Consider the following 22,418-nt stretch of genomic DNA (forward strand, 5'->3'; position numbering starts at 1 on the left):
TCTTAATCAAAAGTACATCTTTAGAAAAAAACATAAAGCAGAAACTGATGTGTATCATGGATGGGGAAAGGGAGGGAGTGTAATTAACTGCTATTATTTTCTGAACTAAGGATTTTTTTAAGGAGGTTATGTGTCCATTTCAAATTAGTATTTAGCAATAAGTTAAATTGAAGTTTAAGGTTGATAATTGTTTAGAAGAAAACTAATTTGTGATGGAAATAGTTATCATTATACATATAATATTTTTTTTTTTATGTTGGGTCCATACATGAGATTGATCAACTTATAGTACTTGAGTACCATGTATAGGATATATGTGAGGATGGTTCAAAAAAAAAAAAAGCAACAGTGTGTTGCATGTAGAAACATGGTAGTTGTAGTGAGGGTATCGGGGAGAATTGAATGGGTGAAGAGAACATTTGCATATAGGTTTTCCTACATACACACACTAATAGTTATAAAATGGGAGGATAGTTGGTCATGTATATAGTCACAAACCTCTAGTTGTGCACATGCACATTACAGATACTGCACCAACTGAAACTTTCTGCCAATAGGCAGAAACATGTACAGTTGACATCTTGGCATGGGAACATGTTCAGGTTTGGTATCACCTGTTTTCTCAGTAGGCCAGCTATCCATCACACTCACCATGGATGATAATTTGGTAGTGCATCAGACTTAATCAGAGAATGCCATGAAGCTGCAAAGCTTCACGACATTCTTACCACATAAAATTTGGCACTGGATGCCAAAGCAAGGTTCCTAGATATTTTTCATGCTTTTTGGATGCAGCATTGTCTTGTTATAGTGGGATGGAAGTTGATGCATCATGAAGTACAAGAAGTAAAAATGTTCACCCCCCCCCCCAATAAAATAAATTCAGAATAAAAATAATATATGGATAATACCTGTAAAGGGGCTCGCATGAGCCCTTTGTTAAATTTTTCTCAAATTTGCAAGCCGCTTGTTCTTCTTGTTTAATAATCTTGTAGAACTAGAAAATACCACCTGCAGATTGTATGCAAGTACTATAATTGCTACTTTAAATTCATATGGATTTTTTGATAACTATTTAAAAAATCATCTCATTGCATTTTGTTCTGATGAAGCTAGTATAATGTTAGGAAACATCAGGTGTTGCAATCAAGCTTCTACAAAGATTTTCTAACATTGTGATTTGGCATTGCGTAGCTCATCGTTTACAATTTGCATTAGACGATTCGATAAAAAAAACATTAAAGAAATAAATCATTTTGAAATATTTATGGATAAATTATATGCTTTTATCATCGATCACCAAAAAATCAACGAGAATTAAACAGGATTGCAAAAGACCTTGGTATCGAAATGTTAAAGATCGGCTGTGTGTTTGGACCATGGTGGGCAGCTTGCCATTTACGAACGGCTCTTGCTGTGTGGAGAAATTACCCATCTTTATGCAAGCATTTTGCATCAAATGATTAATATGAGGACTTTTTAACCGACTTCTCAATTTGCAACTTTTAAAAGATCTAGCATTAATGATTGATATCTTACAGGAATTATCATATCTGTCAGAAGTTCTACAAAGTGGCATTATAAGCATTACAAGGGCTAAATTAGCCTCTCTTTTTTTTTTTTCTCGACAGTGCGAGCTCTTTGTTAAAATTTCCATAGCCCACCACCACTGCCTGTAACCCATCCAAATCTGTAGTGAACTATAGGTATTCATCTTCATATAGCTGGGATAGAATCCATAATTTGCAGACTTAAGTAGGCTAAATATTGAAATCATAAAACCTTAGAGAATAACTGAAGTTCAGGTGATCAAAAATGCTGGTGCTAGTATGCTGAACTTCACTGAAGCAAAGTTCACCATACACCTGCCACTGCTTATACCTTCATGTTTGTAGGCCTGTAAATAGTCCCTGATATATCCTCCATTGAACAGGCATTAAACCATCACACTTGAGGAAACTATCTGGAAATGAGCCAATATTGCCAGGGATTAATGTATAGCATCCACACTCACATCAGAAGAAAAGTCAAACCTCAGTAGTTGTCATTAGTAGATGAATTTCATTGACTAGTGTAATATCTTCATTATGCTAAACTGGAGAATTGAAGTAGCCAAAACTAGGTTCTTATGTAGAGCCAAGTCACAGTTTAATTTTTCTAAATTTATTTTAACATTCAATGTGAGCACTGTTTTCAGAATTACATTACTGGGAATTAGTGAGACTTGGCATTTCTTCTTTTTGAGAGTCTGTGTTTAAAATTGTTATTGGCAACCAACTACTCATTAGCATACTTAACTAGCCTGAATAGTAGTGCTGTAGAAAATTTTCTACATCAGCAGTGAATAATGTTACTGTCACTATTCTATCATTATTGCATGGAGTAAGTCCAACTAGTGCTGTGTAAGGAGAACTGCTATAGTTTTCAGTTCTTCAAGTGAAGAAATATTTCACCTATGTGGCTTAGTAATGCACTGAGTACTTTTATATTCCATGTTCATCCTATTCAAAAAATCAAACCATGAAAAATCGATAGATTTGGTGTGGAATAAGGCACACCTCACAAAACCCTCCAGATCCACTTCACAGTTATGCATAGTTTAATTTCCTGCTTAAAAAGCTAAACTCAAAATATAATTTAGCTTTAGTTTTTCTCTAGCTCAAGAACTACAATCTGTTCTGTTATAACATGCTTTTGTAAATGTGCAAATTTGTTCATATGTGATAAATCAAGATAGGAATAAAATCACCAAAATACAAAATTGTTTAGTTTGTGTGCAGTTTTTCATGATGGGATTATGCTTTGCACTACTGAGTAATACAAGATGAATGCAAAAAATGCCACCCAACTGAACATAGTAAAGTGACCCATGGGGGAACACACACACACACACACATCACTCTCTCTCTCTATCTCTCTCTGACCCTAGTATATCCACATGCATTGCCCTATGAGTGTGTACCATGATGTTCTCTCAAGTACTTTTCTTGATGAAAGTGTTTAATACTGCAATGCAAACATGAGTAAGTGTCCTGGTTATAAGAATCTACTGCAAAAATAAAAGAAATCTGTACTTATTTATAATAAAGAAATTTAAACGCGTGTGTTTGTGTTTTACTTATAAGGTTTTGAGTGTTCTGCCTCTAATCCTGTTTTCCCTAGAAACCCTGTTATTTTTATCGCTAAATACCATAACAATGATTTTTAGAAACACATTAATGGCATAGGAGAAACCATTCTACATGGTTGCCAAATCACAGGGTAGAATGATTTTGCAAGGCAGCTGAAAACATGACTCCTTTTTTACATAATGTAAGTTTTCCGTTTCTCTTTTCTCAAAATTCATTTGAAATTTTGGGAAGATTTGGCATTTCTTCTAGTTGTGTTGCCTGAAGGAAACGATGTAAAGTCAGTTTCGTTTTATGAGGAGGCAGTAAATAAATTATACTAAATAGAATCAAGAAATTTCAAGCCCTTTATCTGAACAGTTTTAATAGAGGTATTTTTCTAGATAGCTTCCCTATAACTGCCTTCTGTATGTTTATGCAAATATTTATATAATGGAAAAAATCATAAGTGAAACAAATATTTTATTTCTGAGCATGCATATGCTTAGTTTTTGACTTGTTAAATTTATTATTTTATAAGAAAGTCATTAGACATTCATTTTTAAAGAGATTTTTAAAGAATAATGATAAAGTATGATTTTCAAAAAAAAAAAAAAAAAAGGAAAAGAAAGAAAAAAGAAGAAACTAATATTTTACATATTCAAAAAAGCAAAGCTATTAATATAATAGCTTTATTAGATTTTAGAAAAAATCCTACGCTTCATTAATTTGTTTATCCTTTAAAACATTTATTAAGTTCATGCATATATTAGCAGTTGTGTTATCATTAAGAGCATAGACAAGAAGATATTAGTTCTAACTTTCTGGAAAGTTCTCATAATACACTGAAAGCTAATATACTAAATTTTTTCCATATTCTCACACAAAACAGATCACTGCTCTTGAAAAAAACTTAAAGGAAAAACAGCATGATATCAAATGTCTTGAAGATAACTTTGCCAAAATTAGTGTAAGTACTCTTTTAATTGCTTTTTGAGTAGATTTTACTTATTAATATGTAATCAATTTTTAATTTTCTTTCTTGTATAAATTGCTTGTGAGACTGCATATGAAGCACTGTTTGAGTATATAGCAACTTACTTGACATTGTCTTACCATTTCATACATTCTGCTGAGTTTGTGAACTTCATATGTTCATTGCCAGGTTTGTCTGTATGCAAACCTCACAATGAGCACACGAAGACATGTCTTTATTGTCTATATCTAAAATGCTAGAGTTTCTGACCTTGAAGTGTGTTTTTTTTTTTTTTTTTTTGGTGGGGGGGGGCCTTAATTAACTAACGTTACAGATGGAATTTAAAGAACCCAAGACACTTTTCAATGCAAATGGCACATGGCAAAACTACTTGCTTTGAAGTCATCAATTGGGCATTAAATAAAATTCTGAATTATGACATTTGTCTTGAAAATTGTCTATCCTTTGTTCATTTTCATTTATTCCAAATATTAATAAACAAGTACAAAATAAAGAAAGTACAAGAATATGTATACCTTGGCAGAACCTTTACCTTAGGAAAAAAAGAAACTTTTATGAAGAAATAAAAAGGAGAATTCAGCTAGGCTTGTATGGCTTTTGGCAAACTGAAAAAATTCCTTTGCAGTAAATTGTAACCAGAAAATAGAGCTAAACATTTTCAGCCAATGTATCATTCTGATTATGACATATGGATCAGAGAGATGGCCAATAATTTAACAAATACTAGACAAAATTAGGAAAACTGAGTGCAGAATGGAGAAAGCCATGCCAAACATCAAACTGAAAGACAAAATAAGGAATGAAGATATAAGAAAAGAAGCAAAAGTGTTGGATGTAGGGGAAGATATCTTAAAATTAAAATGGAAATGAGCAGGGCATATTGCTTAGATGAACAGCGATACATGGACAAAAACAATCGCCCATTTTTTGCATCCATATGGATCCAAGACATATGAATGCTTGGACAACCAGAGAAAAGATGGAAGGATGACCTGTTGAAGATGGAGAATGTTGGCATTGGGAAGCATTCAACAGAGAAGTTGAATGCTTCCCAAAGTTGGAGACAAATGGGGGAGGCCTATAACCATAAATGTTTATAAAAGGGCTACAAGAAGAAGAAGATTAATAAGCAAAATGCCACATTCTTACACTTAAGATTCAAAAATATGACATATTTTAATTTCATTATTACTACCTCTATAGTCCTATGTATATATCCAGGAAGCCATTTTTCTCAGCAGCAAAAAACAGGTGCAAATTACCTGGTTGCATAAACTCACTACAATAATAGAAACAAGTAATTTGTAAGTGACAAAAATGCCATATGATTTGGGAATTAAGTGCAACCATTTTATTCTTTATAAATGAAATTAATAATGAAATAATAGATATAAAATGAGGAGTGAGACAAGGATGTATAATATTCCCCCTATACTTTTCAGTATATACGGTTAAATGATAATGAAAGAATATGAGTAAATTGAAATGGGAATAAAAATAAATGGCAATAGAATTAACAATAATATCTATTGTGTGATATCTATTCTTTCATTATTAATTTTATTTATAATTGGTTTTTTGATTCTAGTATAATTCTATTATTATTTTGAAATCTTTTGTATCAATTTGAACATCTTAATATTTCTATTAACTTTTCCTGGCTTACTATGTCAAGATGTAGCCTAAACATAGCCTTATAAAGCTTACTGTCAAGATGTAGCCTAAACATAGCCTTATATATGACAAGTAAAGATAGAGAAGGATAACCTTTCTATCTTTACTTGTCAATATATTCTTCAAAATCCAAGTAATCCTTTGAGCGGTTTATCTCAGGACTCATAAGAATAAAATGGTTGCACCTATTTCCCAAACATTTGTCATTTTTGTCACTTAGAAATTTCTTGTTTCTGTTATCATAGCAAAATGAAACACATTTACAAAATATGGTTGAAATACTAATCAAAAAGAGTCAGAAACATGGCCTAGTTAAATACAGCTGAAATCAAAGGTAATAAGTAAAAACAGTAACAAAGCACAAATTTAAGAGTATCAATGAGATTCATTCAAAATGTAAAGGCTTATAATTACTTAGGTGTAATGCTTATAAAAAATGGAATAATAGTTATGAAAATAAAATAAATATATAGCTAATGCAAAAGAAGCATTCAGAATAATAAATTACTAATGATCTCTGTAATAAATAAACAGACTGAAATAAGAATAATAAAATCCTATAGATGGTCCATGTTGAATTATGGATGTGAGATGTGGACATATATAAAATGCAATCTGAAAATTACAGGCCTTTGAGATGAGGTGCTATAGGAGAGCACTGAAAATGTCTTGAAAGGAGAAAATAACTAATGAAGAGGTATTGAAGTTAATGAGAACCAAAAGAGCATTTGTGGAAGACCTTATAAAGAGAGAAAGTGCAAGATGGCAGAACACACACACATTAAGAGGATTAACAGGGAAAACACTTCTGGAAATACTGGAGGGAAAATTTAGAGGAAAGATCTCTTGGTAGACCAAGAATTTCTTGGATTGATGATATAAAGAAATGGATGGGTAACAAGTGCTATTATGAGATAAAAAGAATGGCAGAGGAACAGACACTCTGGCACACCATGATTGCTAACCTCAAATTGGAGAAGCTACTAAAGAAGAAGAGACCTGAGAGTGACAGATGTCCTTACTATACTATTGCTCACACCTGCCATTTATATTTTGTGTATCATCTGCTATGACACCCTGCCTGGTGTATTTGGCTAGCATGTTCAGCTGTTAACTGAAAAGTTGGTAGTTTGAGCCAAGCCCACCTAGGTGAAGGGAGGGGGGGGGGGGTGAGCAAGAATTAATTTTAAGGATCTGGAGTGATAGCAGATAGAGATTTGAAGTTCAGAGGACATGTTTCAAAAGTTTGCAAAAAAGTTGAAAGGATTACTTGGATGCTGAAGAATACATTGACAAGTAAAGATGGATAATCCCACTTTATAAGGATATGGTTCAGCCACATCTTGACTACTTGAAAGGAGAAAATATGTGATGAAGACGTATTGAAGTTAATGAGAACCAAAAGAGCACTCATGGAAGACCTTATAAAGAGAAAGTGCAAGGTGGCAGGACACAGTTAAGAGGATCAGCAGAGAAAATACCTCTGGAAATACTGGAGGGAAAATTAGAGGAAAGATCTCTTGATAGACCAAGAAGAGCACAGACTCGGTTTCTTAGAGATAAGGTGGTGGTGGAGAGAAAAGTGACCAAAGCTGGTGACAATTCTGTGGAATGCTCCCTATGAGAATAGATTGAAGGTGTATGATTGCAGAGTCCAGTTCACAGGTGGAGGAGAGAGGGTACATGATGGAAATTTATAAGTTATTAAAAGGATTCTATAAGATTGGCACAGTGTCCATTATGAGATGGTAAAACACCTGTCACCATCATGGATCAACATTGTATCTTTACTACATAATTTTCTGTGAGAGCATACGAGTGTGGTCTGAAAAACTCTCAGCCTAACAATGAAAAAAGAATTTATAATTTCAAAATGATTTTTAGTTTTCAACATAATCTCCCTTAGACTAACACATTTATTCCAGCGATGCTCCAGCACCATTATCCCATCCCTGTAGTGGTTCTCAGTAAGATCTGCAAAATACCCCTCTACAGCTGCAATCAGATTCGAAGAAAAACGCTAACCAGCGAGGAAGAGTTTTAGTTTTGGGAAGAGATAGAAGTCAGAGGGAGCCAAATCTGGGGAACAGGATGGATGTTCCAACAATTCATAGTGCAGATCCCTTAATTTTCCTATTGCCAAAACACCTTTGTGGGCAGGTGCATTGTCCTGATGAAGGATGATTTTTTCTTCTGCAAACCAGGTCTTTTCTCACGAATTTTTTGGTTTAGTCTGGTTAAAAGATCGGAATAATATTCCCCGATTATTGTTTTACCCTTTTCAAGACAATTAATAAACAAAATGCTTTTAGCGTCCCAAAACACCGATGCCGTTACCTTTCCTGCTGATAGAACCAACTTTGTCATCTTTGGCGCTGAACAACCGCCTTCAGTCCACTGTTTTGACTGCTGTTTGGATTCTGGCGTGTAATGGTGAATCCAAGTCTCATCTCTAGTAATAAATTGATGCACAAAATCAGTTTTATTCTTGTTAAAATGCTCCAAGCACTGTTCAGAGATTTTCATGCTAGTGCGTTTTTGATCTGCTGTGAGCAACCATGGCACCCATCTTGTGCAAAGCTTTTTCATTTGCAATTCTTCATGCAAAATATATCCTACATGTTCTTTTGAAATGCCTATAGTAGTCTCAGCAATTTCACGCACTTTGACTCGACGGTCATCCAATACCATATCGTTCACTGGTGAGTCAAAGTGCGTGAAATTACTGACTATGGGCATTTCAAAAGAACGTGCAGGATATTTTGCATGAAGAATTGCAAATGAAAAAGATGGGTGCCATGCTTGCTCACAGCAGATCAAAAATGCACTTGCATGAAAATCTTGCATGATGATCCTCGTGAAGGATGTTCAAAAAAGCATAACACCAGGACATCCTTCACGTGGATCATCTTCAAGGCTGGTACAGCCATGTTTAAACTCGGCAGCCCATTTCTTAATTGTCGAAAACAAAGGAGAAGAGTGCCCATAAACTTATGAACTTCTAATGAATTTTTTTAGCATTAAACCTTTTACAAAGAATTTTATAACCGCACGATACTCAATTTTATCCATTTCAAGGGATACATACAATACTTTTGCTTCAGACTGCTGTATAAAACAAACTACTCGATAGAATGACTTGCAATTTCACATGGATGCTTATTACAGATGTACCAACTTAGGAAAGGAAAAAAATCTTGCCATCTATGCTCGAGATCGAGAACTTTTCAGACCACCCTTGTATTTCCGGATACCTGGCAAAAGTCAAGTATAATTGCCTTTCCTAAGCCAGGGAAGGAACTATAATTCCCAAATATCTACTCTCCAATTCCTCTTACCAGCTACTTGTCCAAGATTATGGAAAGTGGTTTCTGGAAAGAAACCACTTTTTTCCCAGAACAAATTCTGGCTTCCAAAAATATCATTCCACTGCTGATCATCTAGTCTTCTGGAGGCATCAGTTAGAAATACTTTCCTAAAATGCGAGTATCTAGTATCAGTTTTCTTTGATGTGGGAAAAAGCATACAACACTGCTTGGAGATTTGGAATACTGAAAGGGCTATGTAATTTTAGTCTTAGAGTGAGTCTCCTTCTTTTTATCAAGAACTTATTTAACCAAATCTTCCAAGTCCAAATGGGAAGCACTCTCTCCTGACTGTATAACCAAAAGGAGGGACTCCCACAAGGTTCAGTTTTAAGTGTCACCTTTTTTTGCAGTCAGTGTCAACTCAATAACAGAACAACTTTATATCTGTTTATTTCTATTTACTATACTTTTTTTTTTTACTTGCATACTACTATGATCATTTACTGGTATAGTATGATTACAGCATCCTCGTGCCATAAAACAACAAACCAACCAATATTTTGGTCCACTTGAAGGTAATGAGTTTTTTCCAGCCTTTGTTTTTAAATGCAGTTGATGCATATGTTCTCATCAGTCCTCAATTGTTCCATCCTTTACATGAAATCTACTTTGTATAATAACTGCAGTGAGCCACTTTTCATTTTATGTAATTATAGCAAAAAGGTCTGTTGGTTACTGGTAGTGATTGGTTTGTTTTTATTTAATTAATGAAACCCTGATAAGAGGAATAATGGCTGTGAAAGAACTGACTTGGAGTGTCTAAGTATAACGAAAATGTCTGTTATGTGTGGCTATAAAGGAAACACAATGTATAAAATAACAAATAACACCAGTCATTGAATAGTTTCATTAATTCATAGTGAAATGTAATCATCTATAATCTGTATGATAAAATACTATTTTATAAAATTAAAAATTATGATAAATTAGATACTTTTTCTGTTTCAGATTTGTAAATTTATATTTATGAAAGGTCTCAAACTTAAGTTGTTTTCCCTGGGACTTTAGACAAAAAAAAAAAAAGATGATTAGAAACTTTTCCAGGAATTCCTGGACAGAAATTATAATCTGCATCTATTGACAACTCAGGATTCATTTAAAATTTGTTAAATCGAAGGTCTTGTTATGATTATGGTAAATATTTATAATTCTAAAGTTAATAAAGTTTAGAATTTTTTTTAAATTTAAATTATTTGACTCTTTCTGAATGTGATTCAGCAACACGAGGTATATTAGGCATCTTTGTTTAAAAAAAATACCTTAAAAGGGGCTCAAAATATTGTATATAAGTATTGTATATGTTTTCTTCAAGTTAAACAGGAAGATATATTAAAGAAATGGTTTTAAAAAGTTTTGGGTATGAACTTATTATTGTACTTGCTCATATTTGAAATGTTATCCTGTGAAAAATGAGAAAGGATTGGATAATATAACAGCAAAGACTATTAAACATTGTGGAAAAGAGCTTTGGAAAAAATGACTATTAAATATCTATTCTACAACTCTAGCTACATTTACCATTCCATCACAGTGAAGAGACAGCCCAATAATATCATTATCTCAAAAAAAAAAAAAAAAAAAAAAGGTAATCTAAACAACCATCACATTGAAAATCTATAGAGGATGCTTCTAAATCAAATTGAACGAGATGTTACATCTCTTCTACTCAACAGTCAAGCAGGTTTCTTGAAAAACAGAAACATGGAATACATTCAATGCCTTAGAAGGTTGCTAGATGGAGCAAGAGATAAGAACTTTTCTTTAATCCTAAACTTCATAGATATTTCAAAAGCCTTCATTTCAATCAATAGACACAGAATGTTCAGAATTCTCATTTATTACAGCATACCCTTGAAAATAATCAAAGCAACAGCAGAACATTGCAGAGTTTTCATGCAAGACAATGGTTAACGGAGAGATGACAGAGAGCTTTCCTATTTCCCTTGGAGTTCTTCAGGGAAACTCTGGCACCATATCTTTCATTATTTTCCTTGATTATGTGTTTCTACTCACAAGATATGAGTACTGAATAACTCTTGAAGTTTCATCAGGACAAACCCCACATAAGCAAGGAAAATAGTGCTAATTAGCATTCAGATTCCCCAAACCATCTAATTAATTTATGTAAAAATGCATCACTGATTTGGTTTGATGGTCAACAGAAGTAAAACTCTTTACTTCTGTTGACCACATGTCTTTACCACATAAGCAAGGAAAATAGTGCTAATTAGCATTCAGATTCCCCAAACCATCTAATTAATTTATGTAAAAATGCATCACTGATTTGGTTTGATGGTCAACAGAAGTAAAACTCTTGAAGAAGAGAATAGAAGAAATATTAGGCTAAATAACCACACATCTTGAAGATATAAAAGATTTTCAGTACCTTGGTTTCTACATCGATACTCATATAGTGAAGAGAAAACACAAAGTTTTTCATTCCATGAAAGCCTAACTAATATCTGGAAATCTAATCTCATCACCTCAAATACCAAAATTAATATGTACAAAACCACCAGTCAAGCCATATTTACATGTATTTTCCTGGCATGGAACAACACTACTCAACAAGCAGTTAGTATCATCAATAGCATTGGGACAACATGCCTTCGATCAGCTAAGCTACACATGGCAAGATCACATTGCTGTCATTCTTGAAGAAAGCCCAACAAAGACTTAATTGAAACAATTCAGAAAAGTCAGCTAAGATGGTTGGGACCACCTTCACTTATGTTCAGTGCTCTTACTCTCTACAGACCAATTAATGGACATAGAGGAAGACCAAGAAAACAGTGTTGGCAATACATGAACTTCTTTTTGAAATAAGACTCGTGAACCATTTGACATTCACCATTTGGTAAACCTTTATTTAATAGACTATTTCCATGAGTTGTTGTTATATGTATGTATATATATAATTTCCCTATTCATACATGATAGAAAAATGTAATATCAGATAGATATCAAACCTTTATATCTAGTTTTACACTGAGTTAGTTTTGCATTAGGATTCCCCCACCCTCCTCCAATTTACATATTAAGCACAACAATGAAGTACCACGTGATATCAATGTCATATGCAGCTACTATAAATGTGCACACCTGTCTTCTGTACGTAGTTAGTAAACATTTGCCAGTAATGGGTTAACGTGGCAACATAAACCAGCTTGACTGCAGGCAGATAGATTAGGCCAGCATGGTAGCTGTCAATATTTTGGAAACAGTCGCATTTGTTGGTTGCTCCCATACTACTGTATCAAAGGTGTACCAGGACTGGATTAACCATGAGCAGAGATCCAACAGAAGGGCTCGCATTGGATCTCTGCTCATGCTCGCTCTGCAAACCACATGTAGGTGATTTTAGAGGTGAGTGTTGGGTGTCACAACTGGTATCTCAGCATATGTGCAATAGTCACACAGCTCACCCACCTTTACAACAGTGGAGCAGTTTGACCCAATTTCCACATGCACCATGCTCCATACCTTTCTTCACCTGGGATTCCATAGCTGGAGACCAACAAGGGTATCCATGATGACTGCCAGGAATTGCAAACAATGGCTCTCATGAGGAGCATTGAACCTTGACAGATGGAAAAAGGTCATCTGGTGATGTGTCCCATTTCCTGTTGCATCATGCTGATGGCTGGGTTTGCATTTAGCATGAACAGCATGAAGCCCAATCCCCAATTGGGATTCAACAGGCCAGTGGAGGTGGTGTTATGGTCTGGGGGTGCTCTTTCCTTGCACACACTAGGTCCATCATCCCAAAAACACTGAATGGTGAACCCTACAGGGAGGTCTACCCTGACCACAGTGGCATCTTTCCACAGGATAATGCACCTTGCCATCAGGCTTGTACAACTACTGAATGGTTGGAGGACATCAAATTTGCTACATTCATTGCTTTGGTCCCCAAACTCCCCTGACTCTAACCCAATTGAACATGTGCGGGATATGCTAGAACGGGGTGTGAGAACTGCTGACCCTTCTTCATGGAATGAGTGTGAACTAAAAGAGTTGCTGCAGCAGATATGGGTCAAGTTATGCATCAAGGATATTCAACACCTTGTGGAATTTGGAGGTATACACCATTGTATACACTTTTTCCTAGGCATCTGCAAACCGTGATTGCACAAAGAGGTGGACAAACATGTTATTAGGTGAGTGTTCCTAATGCAAAGCTAAGTCAATATAAAAGTTAAGAGTTAAAATATGCATACTTGAAAGTGTGTATATTTTATTGAATTTTTGTTTGTGCTTATTTTTCTCTTAAGCATTAAATATCTCTGTGAACAGAAGTGATTTGGATATCATAAATACTTCATAAAGAGCTGAGATTAATTTTCAAATTTTGATATAGGCCTAATATTACTTTTCTTCATAATGTGATCTAGGTAGATGAATAACAGTTAAGAAAGTATGCACCATTCTCCACCTGATTTTATATCAAATGATCATCCTGTATCTCCTTCAATTCTAGTTGCTGACTTATAACTTAAATATAGATTATGCATTTGCTTGATATAAAGTCCCTTTTACACCATATAACTATAGCATTTCAGTACCTTTTTTTTTCTTTTTTTTTTTTTTTCACCTTGTCATATGCCTTTTCCATATATACCAAACAAAATATATATGTTACTGTGAAAGACCGATATCTGGCAAATGTTGATATTCTCCAGTGAATGTGAGCATTCACATAGTTGCTTGGTGTATTACGAAATATTTGCTAAATATCGTTATTTCTCATTTACACCAGCAAATGTCGACATTCAGCATGCACTGATGGTGAATGTTGAATACAAATATTTTTATTACGTTAAGAGAAAAATGCAACTTTTTAATATATGATATATGTCAAAATAGGAGAAAGTTTTGCTTTTACAACTGCATTTAGTCTTGGAACACTTCTTTTTGCAATTACAGCGTGTATAGCCTTGTCCTCCACTTCTCGAATTAGTTGCAGCTGCTTCTCTCAGCGACATTTCTTGAGAAGAAATCTCATCTATGGATAACTTTTCTTTACAAATTACAAACTGATTATGGGTATAAAGTGCTTGAGGGTACCATTTTTATTTGCTAATTTATAAAAGTCAGAGTCTTCTATTCCAACAACAACAACAACTCCCAACACATTTCAGGCATCTGTATGACCACGGTCGACATCAGGGACTTGTATTCGTACGGTATCACCAATTTGAGCAGGAAGAAATTTTCTTTTTGAGGTTCGTAACATTTTCGTTGCTTGCAGTAGAAGATTCTCTTTCGCAGCCGCTCTTTTTATAGAAATAAACTCGTGTTGTTCAGTCAGGGCTTGATATGAAGACATGGTAGGTTAGATTCTCGGCTTGTCGTTTCGACCCCCACCAGAGCTTATCTGTGCTTGTCGACATACACCGGCAATGGTTCGAATGTATAATAATATAACCAAATACGTCGGTTTTTCACCGACGTATTTGGTATGTGTCGACATTCACCAGAGAATATCGACATTCTCTAATTTCGGTCTTTCACAGTAACATATATACATAATCTTGTTTATATTCCCATGATTTCTCAAGTTTATCTTTATGTTAGGACTTAGTGGTGTTAGTAATGAATATTCCATGTCCTGAACAGAAATTCAGCATGTACTTATCAGTATTAATAGCTTTGCTGTTTTTCTAAATTTTCCAAACTATTTTTGTATGTTTGGTATTCATTTTCTGCTCTGTTATTTAGATCTCCAACAATGACCAATTTTTTCTTTGCATCAGCTACTTTCTCAAATGACTTAAAAAATTTCTCCTCACATTTCTTAGAGTACTTGTGGTGCACCATAGGAATAAATAAGTTCATTGTATATACTTTTCTTATTTTGTTTGCCACATCACTCTACTTGATATTTCTTGCAATCCAAGAAAATTATCCTTTTTTAGGGTTGTATGCTATAGCTACTCCTTCCTTGCCTTGATCATTATTGCCTGAATATAAAATATAACATCTGAATATATAATATCTTGTATTTGTTATTTAGCAGAATCTCATCTATTTTTTTTTTTTTTTTCATTAACATCAAATATGTCAATCTGTTACATTATGGAAAATTATGGAGACAACTACCGTGTTAGAGCAAAACTTTAGTTTAATATAAACCAAAATGAACACTCGACGTTTCGACCTTCATATCAAGGTCATCATCATCTGGAGCATATACAGAGAAACAAGCTGCACTACAATAATAAATTTAGTTTAATCCTTTATCCAAGTGTAAGCAAACAAAGTTTGCTCCTGAAAATATCTTCGGGACTGAGGTAAGGTGGTGCAACTCCGAGCAAAGGTGGACCAAGCTCTCATCATTCCTTTGTCTCAGTATCTCCCATAATGCAAAGCACATCTCCTTGCAGACATGTATACTGCTATGCATTAAGGAAGGGCCACTACCCAGACTGGTTTCGATCTTTATCGAAGTCTCGTCAGTGGGAGGCAGACTCAAACGTGGAGATACTAAGGCAGAAGCAATAGGAGAGGTCATATTTACCTATACGAGTTGCCAACAGGTGTACCACCTTATTATTGAATTACTCTGGATTTAGAGAAAGATGTTGAAAGAGTATTTTGCACTTAGTTCGACTATAATAAATTTAGTTTAATCCTTTATGAAAGTGTAAGCAAACAAAGTTTGCTTATACTTGGATAAAGGATTAAACTAAATTTATTATAGTCTAACCAAGTGCAAAATAAACTACTAGCAAGCTGCACTACAATCTACATGGTTTGCTAAAGTTACTGACCAACCATTACAACAATTATTGGCCTGACCTCTGGTGAAAAAAAAAAAAAAAAAAAAAAAAACCTTTCCTACATCAAAGCTGGAGTCCTATTATTATTATTATTATTATATATATATATATATATATATATATATATATATATATATATATAAAATAAATTTAAAAAATCTTAAAAAAATTGTGATTATACATATAAATTTCAACCAATTGGTATGGAATAGTTTCTAATAAAAGCTGAAAATTGCTTGAAGTTCTAAAGCATGCTAGATACTAAGAAGGCTGAATATGTGCCATCCAAATTCTTGGAATTTTTATGCCACCATTATTGTTGCGATTAGGGTGGTTAATCAGAATTTCACAGGCTTCTTTAAATTTTCTTTCATACCAGGTTTTTGTACGATATAAAGAGCAGGTACTTTTCCAATCAATTTGGTGTAGAGTGTTGCGAGCATGATCTGAGAGGTCTGACCTTACACTACAAACGTCGAATGTAGATTTTAGTTATATTAAACTAAAGTTTTTATTCAAACATGGTAGTTGTCTCCATAATTTTCAAAAATGTATTCGGATCACCGTGTAAGCCTGAAAGAAGGATTAAACTAACTTATTATAGTCTGACCTAGTGAAAAATAAACCCTCAACCTAACTACTGTATACCCACAGATGTGAGACCCTTTGACACTTCTGCACTTGTCAGAAGAAGGAGAATCCATTCCAATATTAGGGTAATCAATGCGTTTCGTGGGGTGAGTGTTTATTATTATACATCGGAAAATTAGCTTTTCTTTTATGAAAATTCTAGTTCTTAAAATGGTAACTATTTTGCTTGTGCAATTGGAAAATGTACGTATAAAGCACACATGATTTCACGTGTTGGTTACCAATTTGTGCATCCTTTATTTCTTTCTTCCCTTTAGCTGGAATTTAGTATTCTTGGCACATTGCCAAGCTTGGTTCTATGAAGTGTGGGTGTACAATACCTACCTACCTACCTACATATCCTCTTTCTGTCCTGTGGCACATTAGGCCGATACCCATCTGCTTCAGTTAATCCTGTCTTTGGCAACTAATTCTGCCTCTCTTCAGGTCTTGCATCAAATCCAACCTTCTCCATTATACTGTGTTAGGATTGATCTTTCCTTTAGAGATCTATATCAAAGCCTTTTGGAATTTCTCCTCTACCCATTCCCAGTACAGTACCAATCTACTTCTATCTATATCTTTTATATTTCACTGGTAGTGCTTTTTTACTTTGTCCATCTATATAACTTATTTGTTATATGTTGTGACTGAAATATTACTAATATTTTATGCAAAAGTCCTGTTTGAAAACTTAAAAGTTTCCTGCTTCTTAGTCACTTTTCATGTCCCTGTGTCATATAATAGAAGTGATTTCACATTGCTATTATTGATCAATATTTAGTTTTATTATGATATCTGGATGATACTCATATATTATTCAATCTTCTGAAAGCATCAGTTTGTATTATTATTATTACATAGCACCTCCAGGGAGTCCAAAGACTCATCGAGGGAGGGCATCTATTCCACACCTCTCTGTCTCCACCACTCAATCCACCAACTACATTCATCATCTACACCAATGCCATCTACCGCCTACCACCACCACTAGTATTTTCACAGACAATCACAAACATCCATGCCCACGGCAGGATTCGAACCTGCAGCCTTTTGGCTGGAGAGCAGATACTCTAACCACTCAGTCAACCAGGCTGGCCTATATCCTTGTCCATTTTCAGTATCATTAACTTTCTGGTATATAAAATTTTTAATTTCTGCTGTATGTTGGTCAGTTTTAATTTTCTTCCTGGCATATTTTTTGTTCAATTTAAGAACTTGCATTTTATTCATATTTTTAAATTCAACTTTTTTTTCAGTTGTATTATACAGTATCTGATTTTGCTTCTATATATCAGAGGGGTGTGATATTAAGACTGTCATCTGCATAGTCTAGATCTTCCATCTGTTATCAAAATATCTTTTTTCCTTTCCTTACACTAGTAACTCAGTGATTATTTTGAAAAGTAGTCAAACATTACACAACTCTTATTTCAAACCATTTATGATATTGTTTGCTATGCAGTAACACAGCTTTTACTTTCTTTATTTATTAATTCTCACATATTTATCAGGAATCTATAGTTATCTAATGATTATCCACAATGTTTCTCTCTGGATATATTGTACTATGTACTCTGACAAAATCTATAAAATGTAAGTATAAGGAAGCTCTAAACTGTGTATATTGTTTGGTTACTTGAAATAAAAAAATCTCCTTGTTCTAATGCCAATTTTTTATATGTTAGTACATTACTGCTTTCCTACATCTTTGTTTCGTTTTTAATTCTGTTTATGCAAATTCTATTGGGAAAAAAGCATCTTAGATCACCTTTCATTGTCTTAGATATCTTTTCATTCTCCAATACTTCAGTAAAAATCAGTTGTTGATCATCAGTAATGTCTGTAAATATTTAAGTATTTCTGTTGTTATATTGCATCAATGCTGTTTGCCTTTTCTATTCTTTTCTGTTATGTTGGTTATCTCATTTTTAGATATGTTCTAATGTAATATTTGATTTAAATTCATACTTGTAGGAGGGGGTATTTCATTGTTTTATTAATTTTTATATCAGCTATACCATTGTTTACATTTAAAATCCAATCAAAATACTGCCACCATCTTTGGACAATCCCACTCTCTTCACTTAGCAGCTTTGTCACTTAATGCATTTTTTTTTCTTAATATTTTCATTGTGATCTAACGCTGCAGCTTTTTGGATTTCTTTCACCATGCTGCCAAAACCTCTTGCTGATCTTTCTATGTAATATCTCTTAGCATAACCAACATGTAAATTAAAAATGAAAACGCTTAGGTTTAAGTAAAATCATTGTGGTATGAGAAAGGAATGTAGATTAAATATCAAACTATAGGATGAATGTGTCCCTAATGCACCTACTAAATTCATGTATAGGCAGTGGAATAGAGTTTAATAAATTCATAAAAGCACATTCATTGCTGTTACAACATAGAATGGAGGTTAATATTGTTGGGAGAGTGAATATACTTTGTAATACACAAGAACTTTTTTTTTTTATCTTATACACAAAAGGTTGCAAAAAATGTGCACATGTAGATTAAGGACTGTGAACTTGATATAATTTTCTGAACTGTATATTAACATCCAGGAAGAATGCTGTTGAATGATGGCTATTTCTCTATTTTTAAATAAAACTGGTTCATTTTTGGTTGGACTTCAGATAGATGACTGGCTCATAAGAAAGATTCCGGTAATTGGACCATGTTTATTAAGCTAAATGACAATAAAAAACAAACACGACAAGTTTCTTAAGTCGTTTGACTTACATCTTCAGGGATCAAAGATAACTAAAAGTTTAAACACAAGAAATGAGAAATTACTCAAAATAATTCATTATATACAGTTGTGGCCATCTAACTGTTATTAAATTGAATATCTGAATGTACATTCAGTGCAATACTAAGTTTGAACAATGCTGGATGCTGTCATGTTCTGTTGTTCACGTTCGCATTGTCTGAGGTCTGACTTGGGTATATTTTTTTATAAATGCTGACCAAACTTGGTGTAGAATTAGGCCCTGATTTTTTGTTACACTGCGTTGGAAGTCTAAGCATATTTGCCGCTTCCTTAAATTTCCTTATGTAACAATTTTTTTCAATATAAGACATGTTTGTTTTTTGCCAGAGTACATTATGGCTGGTGGAAGTTGTATGGTTTGTTACATAAGGAAATTTAAGGAAGCTGCAAACATGCTTAGACTTCCAACGCAGTGTAACAAAAATCAGGGCCTAATTCTACACCAAGTTTAGTCAGCATTGATAAAAAATATACCCAAGTCAGACCTCGGACATTGTGAACGTGAACAACAGAACTTGACAGCATCCAGCATTGTTCAAACTTAGCATTGCACTGAATGTACATTCGGATATTCAATTTAATAACAGATGGTCACAACTGTATATAATGAATTATTTTGAGTAATTTCTCATTTCTTGTGTTTAAACTTTTAGTTACCTTTGACCCCCTGAAGATGCAAGTCAAATGACTTGAGAAACTTATTAGGTTTGTTTTTTATCGTCATTTAGCTTGATAAACATGGTTCAATTACCGGAATCTTTCTTATGAACTGCTAAACCACAGAAATCTTCGCATACAATTAAATGACTGGCTGTTTATAATAACTTTATTGATTTAGAGAAGCAGAGGTGGTTGATGCTGATTTCTTACTTTAATACGGTAGTTTTCCCTTATCTGCAGGGGATATGTTCCAAAACCCTTGGTGGATACCTGAAACCGCAGATAGTACCGAACCCTATATATACTGTTTTTTCCTATACTTATATACCTATGATAAAATTTAATTTATTGACTGGTTACAATAACACTTACTTAGTGGACACCATTCAGCACATCTATAAAACAGTAGAATTACCTGATCTTTTACAGCATCACTCTGCATATCAATTCCAATGAAAAATAATGCACAAAATTGTGAAGATTACAGAATTGTGAGCCTAATATCCGATGCATCTAAAATTATTTTAACCATTGTTAACAAAGAAATTGAAAGAGCCTTAATTGGTGAATTCATTGAACAACAAAAAGGATTCGGAAGTGGAATGGGAACCATTAATGTTATCCTGGAACTAAAAAAAAATAATAGAAAGATCACCTGAAAGAAATAGGAACATATACATATGCTTCATAGACTTTCAGAAGGCTTTTGACTAGGTAAAACATTATTAGATAAATTAGACATAGAAGATCATTTACTTAAGATTATAAAAATGATTTACACAAACAGAAAATGCAGCTGTTTAACTCTGAGACTTCTGAAGTGAAAATAAAAAGAGGAACTAGACAAGGTTGTATCCTTTCACCAAATTTCTTTAATATCTATAGTGAGACAGTGATGAAAAGATTGAAAAACAAAAAATTAGGAATTAGCATGGATGGTATAAAATACAACAATCTTAGATATGCTGATCATACCATTCTAATAGCAGAAAACACAAAAACAAATTAGTCAAATTACTGCAACTACTAATTAAAGAAGGTAAAGAGTTTGGATTAGATATAAATGCAAAGAAAGCAAATTTATGAAAATCTCAAAAGAAAACAGATCCAAGCCAGAAATATTCATAAGCAATATGAAACTTGAATATACAACAGAATACAAATATTTAGGCACCTACTTTACTGCAGACGGAAAGAAAAATAAAGAAATAAGAATAGCTGTAGCTAAAGATGCCTTCTGGAAAAATAATGATCTGCTCAGAAGTGCTGTGAGTATCGAGACAAAGAAAAAATTATAACTAGATTAGTATGGTCAGTTTTCACATGTGGAAGTGAGACCTGGGTATTCAAGAAGAGGGTAAGACAACAGATAATGGCTTTTGAAATGTGGTGCTATAGGTGAGCTCTGAAAATCTCATAGACAAATTACGTGACAGATGTCCTGCAGAGAATGAAAACACAGAGATCTTTATTATAGGAAATGACCCAGAGAAAGATGAGATTGGCTGGACATGTACTAAGAGGTCAACAGGACAAAGGATACTAACAGTTTTAGAAGGAAAAATTATGGTAAAAGGATCAAGAGGTAAAAAACAAAGAACATGGTTTGAAGATATAAGATTATGGACAGGATCACATGTCCATGCAGAAACAAAAAGGAAAGTCACCAGCAGAAAGAACTGGAAGGACATGGTGCTGCACCCTCTCACTGAGGAAGCTACATGAAGAAGAGATTAACAACAATAACTAATAATAAAATAGAACAGTTATAACAATATATTGTAATAAAAGTTATATGAATGTCAGTAAAATCTTAGCAACCTCAGCATACAATTTCTTTTCTTTCCTTATGAAATTGAGAACTTTTCGCTTAAAGGAAGCACTTTACAGTTTCTCTTTGGCAGCATTGCCAGCATCACTACTTTTGCACTTTGGGTCCATTATTAACTAAAATAAGGGTTTACAGGGTAACTTGAACACGAGCACTGTGATACCACGACAGTCGAGATGTAATAACCAAGTTTGCTACTGAGTGAGTAATGGGTGGGTAGCATATACAGTGCAGTATGGATATACTGCACTGTATGTGCTACTATAATATCACGTCCCGAGTGGGACCGCGTGAGATTTCATCACACCACTCAGAACAGCGCATGATTTAAAACTTATGAATTGTTTATTTCTGCAGTTTTCCATTTAATATTTTTGGACCGGGATTGACTATGAGGTAACTGAAACCGTAGATAAGGAGTGACTATGGTATTGATAACAGAAGTACCAAGAAAAGATATGACTGAAACAGTAATAGAATACTAGACATTTAATGGAGACATGCACATTAGCGTAATGTTTTAAATAACAGCTTTACATATCTAAGGGAAAACTAAATAAAATTTATTACTTATATATACTATATTTACTAC

At 33.8% G+C, this 22,418-nt stretch overlaps 1 protein-coding gene across 2 annotated transcripts in view; it reads left to right on the plus strand.

Moving 5' to 3' along the window:
• Tango1 (transport and golgi organization 1) overlaps window positions 1-22,418 on the plus strand; it is a 395,672-nt gene that overhangs the window by 175,372 nt on the left and 197,882 nt on the right. For both annotated transcript variants that reach the window (XM_090398800.1, XM_090398801.1), the window contains exon 9: window positions 4,000-4,077. In XM_090398800.1, the coding sequence (XP_090254926.1) occupies window positions 4,000-4,077 (78 nt within the window). The remainder of the gene's footprint in view (window positions 1-3,999; window positions 4,078-22,418) is intronic.

The sequence above is a fragment of the Typopeltis vanoorti genome, chromosome 10, assembly GCF_054136105.1.
Source record: "Typopeltis vanoorti isolate ZY-2024b chromosome 10, IOZ_Tvanoo_1.0, whole genome shotgun sequence".
NCBI lineage: Eukaryota > Metazoa > Arthropoda > Arachnida > Uropygi > Thelyphonidae > Typopeltis > Typopeltis vanoorti.